Source organism: Python bivittatus, unplaced genomic scaffold (genome assembly GCF_059951505.1).
Source record: "Python bivittatus isolate LINGU-HERP-01145 unplaced genomic scaffold, Pbiv_v1 ctg000200_np1212, whole genome shotgun sequence".
In the NCBI taxonomy this organism is placed as follows: Eukaryota; Metazoa; Chordata; class Lepidosauria; order Squamata; family Pythonidae; genus Python; species Python bivittatus.
In genome coordinates this window covers 373,816-390,264 of record NW_028277040.1, presented here as the reverse complement: position 1 = coordinate 390,264, position 16,449 = coordinate 373,816, and the positions used below count along the sequence as shown (strand labels likewise).

General features: G+C 39.8%; 1 protein-coding gene across 7 annotated transcripts in view; it reads left to right on the top strand.

Annotated features, from left to right (window-relative positions):
* The window catches only part of HDAC4 (histone deacetylase 4), a 204,736-nt gene that overhangs the window by 61,987 nt on the left and 126,300 nt on the right, over positions 1–16,449 (top strand). For all 7 annotated transcript variants that reach the window (XR_015795164.1, XM_088135538.1, XM_088135536.1 and 4 more), the window contains one exon: positions 12,256–12,500. Coding sequence is in view for 6 of the 7 variants with exons in the window: in XM_088135536.1 (XP_087991662.1) it covers positions 12,256–12,500 (245 nt within the window). In the remaining variant the exon portion in view is untranslated. The remainder of the gene's footprint in view (positions 1–12,255; positions 12,501–16,449) is intronic.

Sequence of the window (16,449 nt, the reverse complement as noted above, 5' to 3'; positions counted from 1 at the left end):
TTTGTATTTCTACTTTGATTTTCAAAACTTTAACCTTTTGTATATCCAGTAAAAAGTCCTTATCAGAGTCATTCTTCTGGCTTATCATTTTTTTATTATTCAGTATTTCTGGTTCTAGTATTTCTGCATTATCAGATTTAACATCTTTTGGACATAGTCTATCCATAGAAGCAGATATCATTTCTCATATTGTAGCTACTAATGTCTAGCTCCATTCTTCAAAAATCTTCTGAAGTATTTCAAATGTTGTAGCATTTTGTGTCATTTTGTAAATCCCCATACTAATTGAAAACCAAAGACAAATTTACACATTTTTCCCCTTTTCCTTTTCTGCCTGGAATCTTTAGTCCCTTCTAGTGTCCAGTTTCTGAAATCATAAAGTCTCAAATTTTTGTTATGACTTCAGATAGACAAAACAACTTGATTCCCACAAAATGCTATTTATTTTATTTTATTATTTCCAAAATCTTATAGTAAACGTCTCAGTGTTCCAAATTTGTCTGGACTCTTAATTTGTTTATAACTTTCTAGATCAAAATCTTATTTAGCTTTTCACCATTATTTTCAATTCTTTCAAATCTTAAACTTTAGTTACATTTTCTTTTGTTCAAGAAGGAAGGTAAACTCACCAGGTGGCTTTTCAAACTTGTTGTTCCAAAGATGTCTAATAGTCGTAGATATTAGACAGACAGACAGACAGAGGAAGAAAGAGAAAGAAAGAAAGAAAGAAAGAAAGAAAGAAAGAAAGAAAGAAAGAAAGAAAGAAAGAGAAAGAAAGAAAGAAAGAAAGAAAGAAAGAAAGAAAGAAAGAAAGAAAGAGAAAAAAAGCAATTTCCAAAAGTGATTAGAAAGTGAGGTTAGTGAACTCAATATCCTTTAAAAGGCTCTGCCACAACTGTGAGCATGATGGCTGGTCTCTTTGTCTCATGGCATTCAGACCTACAGGAGGCCACTGTCCAACGGTTTCCTCTTGAGGAGTAGCCATTCGTAGCAGATGTCAGTGATATCCCATCCTTTCCTTATCTGGAGAGGTTCTGAAGAACCAGTTTACTTGCCGGCTCTTTGGTCTTTGCCATGGTTGTCGTCTCTGTTTTTTCAGAAACATATTTAGTTCGCCATGCCTCCCCCAGAAGTGCCATCAAATCTTTTTCTCAAAGTTTTACAATATTTCAGCAAGTTGTCATTATGGCTATTTTAAGAATATCAGGAACATTCTTAGCGATTTCCTAATTGAATCAAGAGCAGTAGAAAGCATCTTCTGTTAAATGTTCTTTTTGTTGAGGATCATTGCTAACAAATGAAATGGAAGAAATCAAAACTCTGATGTCTTGTTGAATTTTTTTTTACTGCTACTTTTCTGGTTAAAAGAAGGGAAGACAAATGCTCAATTAGTTTTTCAGTTCATTTGTCTGAATATCTTTGGAATATTGGAAAAGCTTGGCATCCCTCCTTCCTTTTTTCGGGGGGGTAGTCACTGAAATTTGTAGTAGCAAACTGAATGTTCTTTAAACTTGAACTCTGAACACATTATTGGGATTCTAATGTTAATAGGAATAATCAGGGATACTTTATCATCTGTTGAAGGATAGTCCATGTGAAACAGACTCTCTAAACACTCTCACTTATCCCAAATTTCTGCTTAGAACAGAAGTACTCTTTCTCTTACCATTTTTCAAAGTCTGATTAGCAACATGATGATTGTTGAGCATATTCATAATCATTTCACATTTTGTCAGTATAGTTTTCATCATGGCCATACTTACGCTCTTTGTGAGAAAATTAAACCCCTGAGCAAGACAGCCAAATGTATTTGTTCATTGTCCACATTTCTACCCTGCTGCAATCTAGAGACTCTTAAATGAAGAGGTTGTGCATGAAATGGGAAATGATAATTGGAAGTTGGACCATTCCCAGTTGGCTGCATTCCAGTGGGACAAAACTTGAAGTGACTCAAAGTATTCTGCATTCTGATGGAACAAAACTCAAAATGTTCTGATTTTTTTGCACAGGAACAGTGTGGCACAGAAACAGCAATGGCTCACTATGTTATACCGGGATGTATTTTGGTGACTTCTTGGGTTTGAAGATAATCCTTCCCTTTGGATTAATGAATACTTTTCCAAGAGTTAAAGAAAGAAAGCATTTTGGCAAGGCTTCCTCCTGATAAACATGCTTTTCTACTAGAGCTCAGTGATTCAGAAGGTGGCTACAGTCAGCAGCTGACACACTTTTCTGGGTAGATTGAGTGCTGGTATGTTTCCAAAAGGCACAAAATCTTTTTCACTGAGCCTTGTGCCACTTAAATGGCCATTACACGGCCACAGCACTCTAAAGATAACCTCATTGGTCTGAGCTGGTAGGAGCAGGGACATGACTAGTATAGACTAAGCTGAACTGAAAGAATAATTGTCACATTTTTGTTAAAGATTTGGATGAAGATGAAAAAAAATAAATTTGCAGATGGTATGTTATTTAGAAAAGAAAAATTCAAAATGATCTTGATTAGGGCTATGCAGTGCTTCATACTGGAAGAGAAAAAGGTGCATTAGTATTGCCAATTCCCTAAACCAATTTCCTGAGTTCACGCTGCAGCTGTGAAGGGCATTTATGTGATTCTGGGCGCATCTATCTGCAACTGTTTCTAAAACAACGGTGCATTTTTTAGAATTATGCAGGAATTCACACTACTCACACTCAGACCACCATATTTTATCTAGTTAAGCCAAAACCAACAGAGACTAGAAATAGGCTAAATTAAACACATACACATATGTGTAATCACAATCCAGAAAACAAAAGTCCAGTTGCAGTGCCTGGAGCACTGAAAATACTTATTAAAACAAGAGAGTACAATTTTGTTCTGCGTTTTGTTTGAGCTCAAAGCAGCTTTCTGCTCAGAATGCTTGGCGTGGAGCTTGGAGCAGCTTGCTTATACCTATCCATCAGGGTATGTATGAAGCCATTTTATTTCTGCAGTCAGCCCAGTATTCTCTAGGTGGATTACAAGAGTGCTAAAATGTGATTTTGAAGGGCAGCTTGCACATTTAAAAAAATAAGGTTACTAAAAAATTTAAAATTAAAATGGTGTCATCCTCCCCCATTTGATCAGTCTACAGTTGATGGACCTAGTGGGGGATTTCCCTGAGGATTTGATGGGTAGTTCGGCTGAGGCCCTAATCACTGACTAGAATGTGCGGGTGGCTGGGGCCTTGGACTGTATTGTTCCTATGCGGTCTCTCCCTGTGTGTCAGTCCCACCTTGGTTTACTGAACAGCTCCGTGAGATGAAGTGCCCCAAGAGATACTTGGAGTGCCATTGAAGGAAGACTCAAAGAAAGATTGATCGGACATACTCATTTAGGGTGTAGGGTAAGCCCATTTAGAGATTACCTCGTGGCAATAAGGGTAGCAAGACATCAGTATTTTTCCACCTTTATTGCATCTGCTAATAGTCTTCCAGTGGCTCTGTTTAGGGTGACCTGGTTCCTGCTGGGGAGAGAGAACCCGTCAGAATATCTGTTGGGCTGCTGTGGGGTTTATTCTGGCTATCTGATAGATAAAGTTGCTCAGATTTGCTCTGCCTTGGACTCTTGACTGGGCAGTAAAAGCAGCCAAGGAGGTGACCCGTAGTTGGGTCCATGCTGTGGTGTCGGCCTCTCTGAGGTAGGGGATGGTGCCTCCTGCCTTGAAAGAGGCAGTGGTGGATCTCCTCAAGAGGCCGTCCTTGGACCCAGCAGTTTTTGACAACTACCAATCAGTCTCCAACCTTCCCTTTTTGGGAAAGGTTGTTGAAAAGGTGGGAGTCTGGCAGCTGATGAGAACCCTGGAGGAAACGGATTATCACGATTTGTTTCAGTTGAGTTTAGGCTGAGATTTAGTACTGAGACAACCTTGGTGGCACTTGTCTATGATCTGTGGCGAAACCAGGATCGTGGTGGTGCATCCATCCTTGTCTCCTTGATCTCTCAGCAGTTTCCAATACCATCATCCATGGTGCCCTTCTGAGCCAGCTCCATGGGTTGCAGATTGGGGGCACTGATTTACAGTGGTTCTCTTCCTTTCCTTGGGGCTGGTTCCAGTTGGTGTTGGTTAGAGGGGAAGAGATAACTCCCTAAGTCCCTCCTGTGTGGGGTGCTGCAAGGTTCAACTCTCTCTCCTCTTCTTTTCAACATCTACATGAAACTGCTGGGTGAGTATGCTGATGATACCCAATTACAGGTAGTCCTTGAGTTACAATTGCAATTGGGATCAGGATTGCTGTTGCTAAGTGATATGGTTGTAAAACACAATGTCATGTGACCACATTTGCCTAGCAGTGGCCATTCAGGTTCTCATCATAACCCAAGATGCGTGGGTTAAGTGGAAAGTGGAGGGAGTCCCAGTTAAAGAGCATGGGGGTGCCAAAAGGGGTTAGAGGAAGCCCTGGGAGGGCGCAGGGTGCATGTGATTGCAGGGAGGCTGAGGAAAGAGGGCACGGGATGTGTGTGGGTAAAGGGGGAAGGAGGGCATGGTGCATGTGAGTGAAGAAAAGCTTGGAGGGGAGAGAGAATTAACCCAGTGACTTGTGACCTTCCTTGCCAGCTTCCCATTGACTTTGCTTGGGGGAAGTCGGCAGGGAAGATTGAAAATGGCAGTCATGTGATTGTGGGGCACTTGGCATCTGGTTGTAAGTGCGAACAGGTTGCCAAGTACTCAGATTGTGATCACATGACTGCTGGGGTGCTGGGACAGCCACAACTTTGAGGACCAGTCATAAGTCTCATTTTTCAGTGCCATCATAACTTGATGCTGAATGAATGGTTGTATCTCGAGGATGACCTGTATATCTTTCAATGCTGGGGCAGCCAAGTGATGCTGTCAAGGTTCTGTCCCAGTGCTTGGAGGCTGTGCAGGTTTGGATGGGGAGGAACTGTCTCTGACTCAATCCTACCAAGACCAAGTGGCTGTGGGTATTTGAACTACCCAGATCTGGAGATATTCCATCTTTGACCTTGGATGGGGTTGCACTTCCCCCTTCAAGGTTGGTATGAAATCTGGGGGTCTTATTTGGGCAGCATACACGTTTAATATATTATTATTATTATTTGTTGTTGTTGTTTAGTCGTTAAGTCGTGTCCGACTCTTCGTGACCCCATGAACCATATTGCGCCAGGCCTTCCTGTCCTTCACTGCCTCCCTGAGTTTGCTCAGTTTCATGCTCATTGCTTCAGTGATGCTATCTAACCATCTCATCCTCTGCCGTCCTCTTCTCCTTTTGCCTTCAATCTTTCCCAGCATCAGGGTCTTCTCCAAAGAGATCTCTCTTCGCATTAGGTGACCAAAATATCTGAGCTTGAGCTTCATTATCGATCCTTCCAATGAGCAATCAGGGTTGATTTCCTTTAAGATTGACTGGTTTGACCTCCTAGCAGTCCAGGGGACTCTCAAGAGTCTTCTCCAGCACCACAGTTCAAAGGCATCAATTCTTCGGCGCTCGGCCTTTTTTATGGTCCAGCTCTCACAGCCATACATTACTACTGGAAAAACCATAGCTTTGACTATGCGGATCTTTGTCGGCAAGGTGACGTCTCTGCTTTTTAATATGCTATCTAGGCTTGCCATAGCTTTCCTCCCAAGGAGCAAGCGTCTTTTAATTTCATGGCTGCTGTCTCCGTCTGCGGTGATCTTGGAGCCCAAATAAATGAAGTCTGTTACTGCTTCCATTTCTACCCCTTCTATTTGCCAGGAATTGATGGGTCCAGATGCCATGATCTTAGTTTTTTTAATGTTGAGTTTCAAGCCAGCTTTTGCACTCTCCTCTTTCACCCTCATCAAGAGGCTCTTTAGTTCTTCTTCACTTTCTGCCATTAGGGTGGTATCGTCCGCATATCTGAGGTTGTTGATGATTCTCCCTGCAATCTTAATTCCGGCTTGTGATTCTTCCAGCCTGGCATTTCTCATGATGTACTCTGCATATAGGTTAAATAAGCAGGGTGACAGTATACAGCCTTGTCGTACACCTTTCCCTATTTTGAACCAATCGGTTGTTCCATGACCGGTTCTAACTGTTGCTTCTTGGCCCGCATACAGATTTCTCAGGAGACAGGTAAGGTGGTCTGGTACTCCCATCTCTTTAAGAATTTGCCACAGTTTGTTGTGATCCACACAGTCAAAGGCTTTTGCATAGTCAATGAAGCAGAAGTAGATATTTTTCTGGAACTCTCGTGCTTTCTCCATGATCCAGCGAATGTTGGCGATTTGATCTCTAGTTCCTCTGCCTCTTCGAAACCCAGCTTGTACATCCGGTAGTTCTCGGTTCATGTATTGTTGAAGCCTAGCTTGTAGGATTTTGAGCATAACCTTGCTAGCATGTGAAATGAGTGCAATTGTGCGATAGTTTGAGCATTCTTTGGCGTTGCCCTTCTTTGGAATTGGAATTATTATTATAGGACAGCACAATAAATTTCAAAAACGAATGAATAAGAAACAGAAACAATAGAATATATATAAAATCTAATTGGTGTAGAGTGCAATTTAAATCAAATTAACTATAAAAGTGTAAAAAAACTTAGAAGTGAAGCACTTTAGCTATACTTACATAGAACTATATTTGCTGCTTAAGTGGGCATTTTCCTCTCTGAAGATAACTTTTTGGCAATCTTTGCTTTCCTTTCTCTTCCCCTTGCTTGAAGTAATTTGGGTCAGGAAATCTGGTACCTCACTTCTCAGTTCTAATTCTAAATAATTGATAAATGTTATTAATTTGTAGGCTGGCTATAGTAACCCATAAGCTGTTAACCACCACTTTGGATTACTATAATTTATTATAATATGCTTTTTAACTTTGAATTTTAAATGCTGGATTCAGTCATGAGAATTTTGACTAATAATAATAATAATAATAATAATAATAATAATAATAATAATAAAACTCATAAGACTCAGTACATTGATCTTTTAGACTAAATGGTTGTGATGAAATACCTGAAGGAATGGGTCCTCCTAATCCTATTTACCTATTCATTAACTTTTTCAAAGATGCTTTTCTCCAAGTACTGTGACTAGTTTGAGGAGTGTATTGTTTCTGGCACTCTGTCACCTTTTTTGTGGTAGTGGGGATGATCCAGCTGAACATTAAGGTCAAGCCTGAATAAGTAACAGGCATCCTTTGAGATTTCAAATGGTGGCTCGTTAAGAATTGACCCGGGGGGGATTTTTCATTTCAATTTATTTGCCCCCCCCCAATTCATACGTGACTCTGGGAAGCTAACTAAAGGTTAGAAAACAATGTAACTATTGAAACTGGAATTAAATAGCCATACTGGGTAAAAAAACTACCACACTTTGCACAGCAACTCAGCTTCAGTGGTGGGTGCTCGTAGAGTGAGTCTTCAAGTCTCTCTTGAAATGGGTCAGGGTCAGGGCTGTAGAAACCTTGAGGAAATCCTGTTCCAAAGGGCAGGTACAGTGACAGAGAACGCACACCTCCTGGATAGCGCAAGAGGATATTACTTAATAGATGGGACACAAAGCTAGCCAACACTGTTGGTTCATACCAGATAGACACAGTGGGAGTCAGGTCCCACAAATAGTCATCTTTTGACCTCTTCCAGTTGAAAATAGAATAATTGCTGGCAGAATGGTGGTTAGAAAGACCACAAGCAGAAGAGGTATGAAGCTGGAACTCATTTAGGTAATAACAAAAGTTTTCAGCATAGTCCTGGCCAAACAAGAATTGGAATTTCCTTGGATGGGGGAAGTGCAAATTTTTGGGTCTCTTTTTGCCAGAAAGACAATTCTAAGGTCTCACAGGGAAAAAAATCAAACTGCTTCAGCTGGGAGCAGGAGCTACCTTTGCAATTAAAGCAGAGTCCTCTTATGGTTGAACTTAGCAGCAGCCTACCACTTTTAAGTAGCACTCAATTGCATACCCCCCTATACTTTTGTGCATACTGCCACTATTCATTTCAGTTTATTTGGCCCCCTAAAAGTAAAAGTGAGCAGAACTGTACTCTTGATCACAACACGGTCCATTTTTATCTGCATGTAGCTTTGAAACTGGTTATATTGCCTATTCTTTTATTTTACAGTTTGTTGACTTTCAGTTTTATCATTTGGACAATTTTTACTTTTGTTGTTTCTCTAGCCGTATATATTTCCTTGGAATCTCTATACATTAGGGGCAATTTAGACAGTTTAGAAAAAATAAAATGATGCCTTTTTGAAATTTTTCACATGTGTTATCTCTGGGAAATACAATTTTCTTTTTTTATAAGTTCTAGTATATTACTTCTATTTATTATTCTTGAAAATCTTTATTACTTGCTTTTTTATGGTGATTGAAAGACCAGAAGAATATAATCTATTCATTATTTACATTTAATTTATCCCCTTGGCATTTCTTATTCAGACTCTAAATATAGCTTTTGTTTTTTGTTTTTGCTTTTTTCCTTTCTATCATGAATCTTATACTAATACATTGTGAAGTCATAACTGTTAAGAACAATTTTCTAAATTTGTCATAAAATATTTATGACAATACAGGCTTTTAATGTTTGGCTGACATGTCCATTAAATAGAGAAGGTTTCATTGTGCCTCAAAGGGTACAGTTGGACAGATACACACAAGTTCTGTTGAAATTTGTGGCATGCCTGATGGGTTTTCATGATTAAAATAGCATGAGTCATGGTTGACGCACTAGTCTGCAAATATAATGAACGGACTTATACTGATAATCTCCGCAACTCATTTATTTGACTAACAGTGAAGCCATATGAGGTAGATTCTTTTTTTTAAAAAAGTAAAACTGTTAGTGCTCTTTTGTACTGTAGTAAGAATTGCTTTATCTTGCATTTGATATGTATGGAAGAAAATGCTGGATAAGAATGGTACTCTTTTGTGGACCTAATTCATGACAAAATTTACAGGGTACCTATAGTGATTTAGAGAAAATAACTGAATAGATCACTTATAAAATATGTAATCCTCACAGCCCCATTACATATATTGTGGCATTTAGTTGAGAGGTCAAGAAACTGAAATATTTCAATTAGCTGGTAAACAGGAGTAAGTAATAATTGATATTCTTCCTGCTGTGTAGTATCAGAAAAAAAACGGATTGATGCAAACTATTTCTGACTTATTGAATAATAATACTAGGCCCTTTTTTTTGTTGGATAGTTAATGCAATCATCTCCATTTATAAAAAAAGAAAAGATCAGACCTAGGCAACTACTTGACTCCTAAGTACTTGGTTGAGACTTTTTAATTGACACTGATCAAGTAGGTTTCAGAATGCATGGAACTTCACTGGGACCATTTTTTTGCATTCTCAAATATCTTAGCTGTAGATACACAATGTATAATAAATCTCAGGTTAGTATTGCCTTTTTTCTTGGATATTGATGAAAGGACATTTATATTTGTTAGGTTCCTAAGGTATTAAGCAAGGCTAAGTACCTTTACCTTTATTAAGTACTTTAATCTACCTTTTTAAACATACCTCTAATCTTGTCACAGCACTGTGAGGCACCAGCTTGGATGCTCTTGCTGTTCAGAGTAGAAAAGTGTACTGGAATATTATATACAGGTAGTCCTCAACTGATGACAACAATTTGGACTGGAATTTCCATCGCTAAGTGATGTCATGAAGCAATCCCTGTAGTCCTGGTTACCATCATTAACTGATTCCCATGGTAGTTAGGTGAGGCAACCCCCTACCAGCTTCTCACAACCAGAGCCTATGGGGAAGCCAGCAGGAAGTTGCAAGTCCCAGGCTGGCAGGCAGGTAAGTGGCTACTGCCAGGTGGGGGAAGGAGTGAGGAGGCATATGGGGGTGCAGGGGATGATATGCAAGGGGGCATGCAAGAGGTGCTACGCAGGTCAGGGAGGGTGCGCAGGTCGGGGAGGGTGCACAGGGGTGCATGGAGATGCATGAGAGTTGCCATATGGGACAGGGAAGGTGTGCAGGAGTGCATGAGAGGTGCAGTGCAGGTTGGGGAGTGTCCGCCGCAGTATGTGAGAGGCGCTGCACAGGTTGGGGGGGTGCATGGCAGTGCAGGACGGGGAGGGTGCATGGGGATGTGGCATAGGTTGGAGAGGGTTGCAGGGGTGCAGGAGTGACGGGTGCAATGAGAGTGCAGAGGGGCTGGTGGAGGATGTGTGGATGGGGGAGACTTACCCCAGTGACTTGTGATCTTCCCTACTGGCTTCCCCTTTGACTTTCTGGGGAAGCCGGCATAGAAGGTTGCAAATGGTGATCATGTGATTGTGAGGCGCTTGGTAACTGGTTGTAAGTGCAGACGTGTTGCCAAGCACCAAGAGCGTGATGACATGACCATGGGGGTGCTGGGACAGCCACAACTTTGAGGACTGGTCGTAAGTCTCCTTTTTCAGCACTGTTGTAACTTCAAATAGTCGCTGAACCATTGCGCTGAACTGCTGACTACCTGTGGTTGTATTAATCAGGACAACACAGTGGATGGATACGTTGTTCCAAATATGGAACAAAGAAAAATGTTTGTTGGAAGAAACACTGTTGAAACTAAGATGGGGCATTTGGCCAGAACAAAGGAAGCATTTTGTTGCAGTTACGAGGTTACTGTTATTGTTAAATCCTTTAAGTTAAATCATTTAAGCATGCAGGACAGCACTTTCAGTAAGTGCTGTTTTGATCTGTTTGTGCTCTTCAATTTACTCTATTTGTGAAGACTAGAGAGGGGATAAACAGAATTTTAAGTGGTCCGTTTCTTTCCATAATTTCCAGAGGAATTATCTTTTGAGGTGGCCAATGGAATTATGTCCCTCTGATATTTTCTTTCAAAGAATGCAGAATCCAGGTGACAATACAATAAATGTAGATGTTGTCACTTGATTGAAAAAAAATATAGGAGGAAGGACATATGCCTACGCAGGATGCTTTTTTAAGGTTAAGAATGATAATCAGCCACCTTCACATTGTAAGATGATGTTTCCTCACATGTCACCTGAGAAAATTTTTGTAAAGATTCTTTTACTTCCCTGGAAGAAAGGTAGAAAAGATTTTGCCTCTTCCATAGTAAATTAAGAACCTTTTACGTGCAGAGGGCGGGATTCATCCTACTATCTGAAACATCAGCACTGACAATTGTAACATTTCAGTGAAGCACAGTGGAAGGCTTGATTCTTCCAGCTATGATGGGTTTTAAAAACTCCCATGTTCAAAATGTTCGTAACTTGAAACAACCATTTTAAATGTTTTGAGCTCAAAAGAAAATATTCCAATCCATATTCCAAAATTTTATCCCAGGATTCATGTTGTTTTGAATGTTTCAAATCCTGCATTTTTTCTACCCAAACCATGGAAACCTGGAAAAGTTCCATCATTGCTGCTTTGGGCTAAGGCTCTTTGAAAGGACAGGGGGTGTAGATGAAAATCAGTTAAGGACTTGTTCAGTGATTTATAATTATTTTGGATGTAAATAACAGGTTTTGGATTTCTTGTGAGCTTACCTAAATTGTTTCACAGTCTTCCCTGCTGAGTGAAGCCTGACACTTGCTAAGGAATGGCAGTTTTACAGTGTGGTGGATGATACTTAAAAGTATGTATATACTGTTCCAGCTCCCCAGATGCAGCAGCAAACACTTAAAAACAAGTTGTAGTTCATATCCATATTTTTTTCAATTATCAATATGCCTCAGAAAGGATACTGGTGTTGACTATGATATTCCTAACCTAGTCTTTATGCTTTGGGAGATAGACAGAAATATATGTAATTTCTAATAGCTATGCAGTGCATTAAATCAAACTTTCCTTATTATTAAGAAAACAGGCTTCAGACCAAAACTACTGCCACATAACTACTACTTTTATAGGAAATATACCAGTCCTTTTTTTATGTAATACTCAATTTGGATGAAAAGTTAAATGATTTTATGCTTGTAATATTACATGTAATATTTTACATCCTAAAATGCAATTAATATTGATAGAAGTATTTTCAATACTATAAGCTTTCTAAATAGTAGGATGTCCATAATTTATAATCATATTACATAAACTTTATTGTATTGAAATCTGCATTAAAATAATACAATGTATCAAGATTTATAACATTACAATAAAAGGAAAAAAAGAAAGAAAACAGGCTTTATTATGAAAAGCTTTGTAAGGTATGCACTGTTATGTTTTCAAACTACCGACTTGTTTAACATTATTTAATATGAGTTATGAGACAAATCTTTGTTGTAGCTTACTGAATAATAATAACAGATGAATTAACTTTTTCTGTTTTGTAGTTGATGTGTCCACAACAGTACCTTTGCAAGTTTCACCATCTATAGTACCTATGGATCTTCACTTGGATCATCAATTCTCCATGCCAGTGACTGAACCTACATTACGTGAACAGCAGCTCCAACAGGAATTGTTAGCCCTCAAACAAAAACAACAAATCCAGAGACAGATCCTCATAGCAGAATTCCAGAGACAACATGAACAACTTTCTCGTCAACACGAAGCTCAGCTACATGAACACATAAAGGTGAGTGAGGCAGTTTGAAGGGTAGGGGTGTGTGGTATGTGTGTATGCGTGCAGGCCTATGGTTCCTATGTATTTATTTGCGGTTTTGCTGTCCGCATCAGGGTGGGCCACTCATGGGGTCTCGACAGGCGAGAGTGAAGACAAACACGCAGGTTTTCCTCGAGGTGAGTGAGCCCAGAGCGTGTTCTGAACTACTCTTTTATTGGGTATTACAAGTCAGGAAGCAGGTGGTGGGGGCAGGTTGTGGGGGCATATAGCCTTTTATAGTCATGCAACAGCTTTAAGCAACACTATTGGTTTATTCTATGTTTCCTGTATAGCCTGTCATGGTTATACGTTTCCCTACTTGCTTACGTGGCATCAGGTATTTCTCAAGCAGTGATCGCCTTATCGTGCTTTTAGGTGCTTTTATTATCTGGTACCTTCCCTCATCCTAGGTTTCTGGTTCGTGTGCCGGCCACTGGCCTGGCCACACTGCAGAAGCCTGAATCAAGTTTCTGATAAGCATTTTATTCCAACATTTATTGTATCTTTTTAAATTCAATTATATCTGTGTGTGTGCTTACCTGCCTGACTGGAGCATTGCTCTTGTGTGTAAGAAATTCAGTTTCCAGAGAGTCTCACTGAGAAGGGAACAAGGAGAATAAACAGAAGTTTGTCAAGAGAGTTTTGTGTGGGAGGATAGGGGAGAGGATTTCTTTCTTCTTCCTCCTCCTCTTTTTATCCTTTTTTGTTCTAGTTCACGCTAGTCTTTATCTAGAGAGGTAGTTTCTGGAAACTTGGAACTAGAGCAAGGAAACAGAAAAATTGTGTGGGAACTTGGCTAGAATGGTCAGCAGGGGAGGCTGCAAGCAACATGGACACCAAAGGAAGCATCATCATGATCAAGGAAGTGTTTGTCTTTCGGCTTAAAAGATCTGACTGCTACTAGTGCTAGCATATGTTCTTATTGGAAGAGTAAATGAAGGGGCTTGAGGAGAAGATTGCTATGCTACAATGAGAATTTCCTGAACAGCAAAGCTAAAGCTCTTCAGGGGTGGCAAGAGAAGGGAAAAAGAAACCAGAGAACAGGAAAAACTCCCTTTGACAGAGGTCAACATATGGAAAAATATACCCCAAAGAAGCACTTGGTGCCAATGGAGCTCGGAAACTGGTACAGACTCTTCCTTCAGAGAACATAGAATACTTAAATCTCTGTGGATCAAAGAAACTAAGAGCCAGCTTGAGAAAAAAGAGGTGTGCCATAATGGTGGGTGATCCCCTATTGAGAGAGACAGAGTTGACTGTGTGCATTGCAGATTAGAAAAACATCAGTATTAGAATCAGTTTGCTTCAATTCATAGAATCATAGGGTTGGAAGGGACCTTGGAGGTCATCTAATCTAACCTGCTGCCCAGTACAGGAATCCTCATATCATCCTGGACAAATGATTATTTCATTTTTTCTTGAAAATCTCCATGATGGGGCACCCACAAATTCAGGAGACAAGCTGTTCCACTGCTTAATTGTTCCTACAATGAGGAAATCCCTCCTTATTTTAAGTTTGGATCTCTCACTGAAAAGCTTCTACCCATTGGGTCTTGCTTATCTGGGTGCTCTGGAGAATAATTTCACACTCACTGCCCTGTGATATTCCCTCATGACTGCTATCATGTCCCTCTCCTTAGCCATCTCGTTTTTAGGCTAAACATACCCAGTTTCTTTAACTGTTCTTCATAAGATTTAGTCTCCAAGCCTCTTATGATTCTTGCTGTTCTTCTTTGCCCTCTTTCCAGTTCCTCAGCATCGTTTTGGCACTGCGGCGACTAGGACTGGGCACTGTTCCACCACTGATATGCTGAGCAGTGCACCCTGGAGCAGTGCATCATTTCTTGTCATCTTGACACAATACCTCTGTTGATGCAACCCAAAACTCTGTTGGCTCTTTTGGCAGTTGTGGCACATTGCTGGCTCACGTTTAATCTGTGGCCTACCAAGATTCAAAGATTGTTCTTACAAGTACTACTGCTAAGCCAGTACCACCTATCTTGTACCTGTGCATTTTTTTTCTGCCTAAGTGCAGAACTTTAAAATTCTCATCATTAAGCATACTACATTGTAGCATTCCCTTGGTCTACCAATCTAGTCAATTACGAAAGAAAGTAAGAAGTTTTGTCTGGAACAACCTGTTTTCAGAAATCCATGCTGACTTCTACATTAGTTAGAACATTAGATGTTCTAGAAGTCAGCATGGACTTCTGAAAACAGGTTGTTCCAGACAAAACTTCTTACTTTCTTTCGTAATTGACTAGATTGGTAGACCAAGGGAATGCTACAATGTAGTATGCTTAATGATGAGAATTTTAAAGTTCTGCACTTAGGCAGAAAAAAAATGCACAGGTACAAGATAGGTGGTACTGGCTTAGCAGTAGTACTTGTAAGAACAATCTTTGAATCTTGGTAGGCCACAGATTAAACGTGAGCCAGCAATGTGCCACAACTGCCAAAAGAGCCAATGCAGTTTTGGGCTGCACCAACAGAGGTACTGTGTCAAGATGACAAGAAATGATATATATATATATAAATAAAAAGATGATTTTATATAAGATAAAAAACCTATGGAAACATAAAAGGAAAAGTAGAAAAAAGGAGATACGAAAGAATACAGTAAAAAGTGAAAGATAAAACAGAGAGAAAGAAAAATATCTAAGGAAGCGACTTCTGATCTTCTTTGCAGCAGTTACAAACTGCTCCATCTCCACCCTCCCAAATTATCGGAATTTTCCGACAATGACGCCCCCATGTACAAGACGACCCCCACTTTTCCAACCCAAAATTAAGAAATCAATATTTTAAAGATAGTGCAGAACACATTTTTATTTAGTAATTAGGTAACATTTACCTGATACACTCGGTGGGAGGAGGTCCAAACCGTCTCTCTGCAGCTCTATTTCCAGGCTCTTTTGCATAACTGATTACATTCAAGCACGAGTGAAACTGCCCATAGCTTGTCTCTGCAAACAGCCTTCCTCTAATTGGTTTGTTCAGCATCAGCTGAGGTCAGTTACATCAGGCTTGTGATTGGAGGAAGTCTGTTTGGGAGACAAGCTATTTCACTCGTGATTGGAGGCTAGCAATAGGAGGAAGCCTCTCTGCAGAAACAAAGTATGGGCAGTTTTGCAACCACGTGATTCTCGGCTGACTTCCTTGAATAAGACGCCCTTCAATTTTTAGGATAAGGATTTTAGAAAAAAGTATCGTCTTATAGTCGGAAAAATACGGTACATATTGTGGTTCTCTTCTTCCCATAAACAAAAACTTAATCAATAAATCCCGAAATCACTAATTCATTTTATCTGTTATCAGCAAAAAGTCCATAAAGGGTTTCCAGTCTTTTATAAAAGTAATTGCTGTTCCCTCCTTAATCAATTGAGTCAATTTAGCCATTTCTGCAAGATCTGCCATCTTCATGATCCATTCCTTCATTATGAATATTTCTGTATTCTTCCATCTTTGTAATCACCGTTAATTTCTAAATGATTGCAGACCCATTGCTTGATTATCTTTTCTAGGATATTCCCAGGTATTGATGTGATGCTGATTGGTCTGTAGTTTCTTAGGTCCACTTTCCTCCCTTTTTTAAAAGATTGGAACCGCATTGGCTCTCTTCCAGTCTTCTGGCACTTTCCTTGTGTTCCAGGATTTCTCAAAGATTTCAGTCAGTGTCTCTGAGATGACATTCACCAGTTTCCTTTAACATCCTGGGATGTAATCCAACCAGTACAGGATACTTGAATTCATTCAAAGCAACTAAGTGTTCTCTCACTAATTTCTCTTCTCTGGCGGAGATGAATTCTGGAAAATCATCTTTGCTTGCCTGCTCTGAGCTAAGTATAATAATTGTAAGTACTGGTGTTAATTACTAATGTTATTTGTTTTTGATGGTAAAAGAGAATGGACTTTGTCTTCT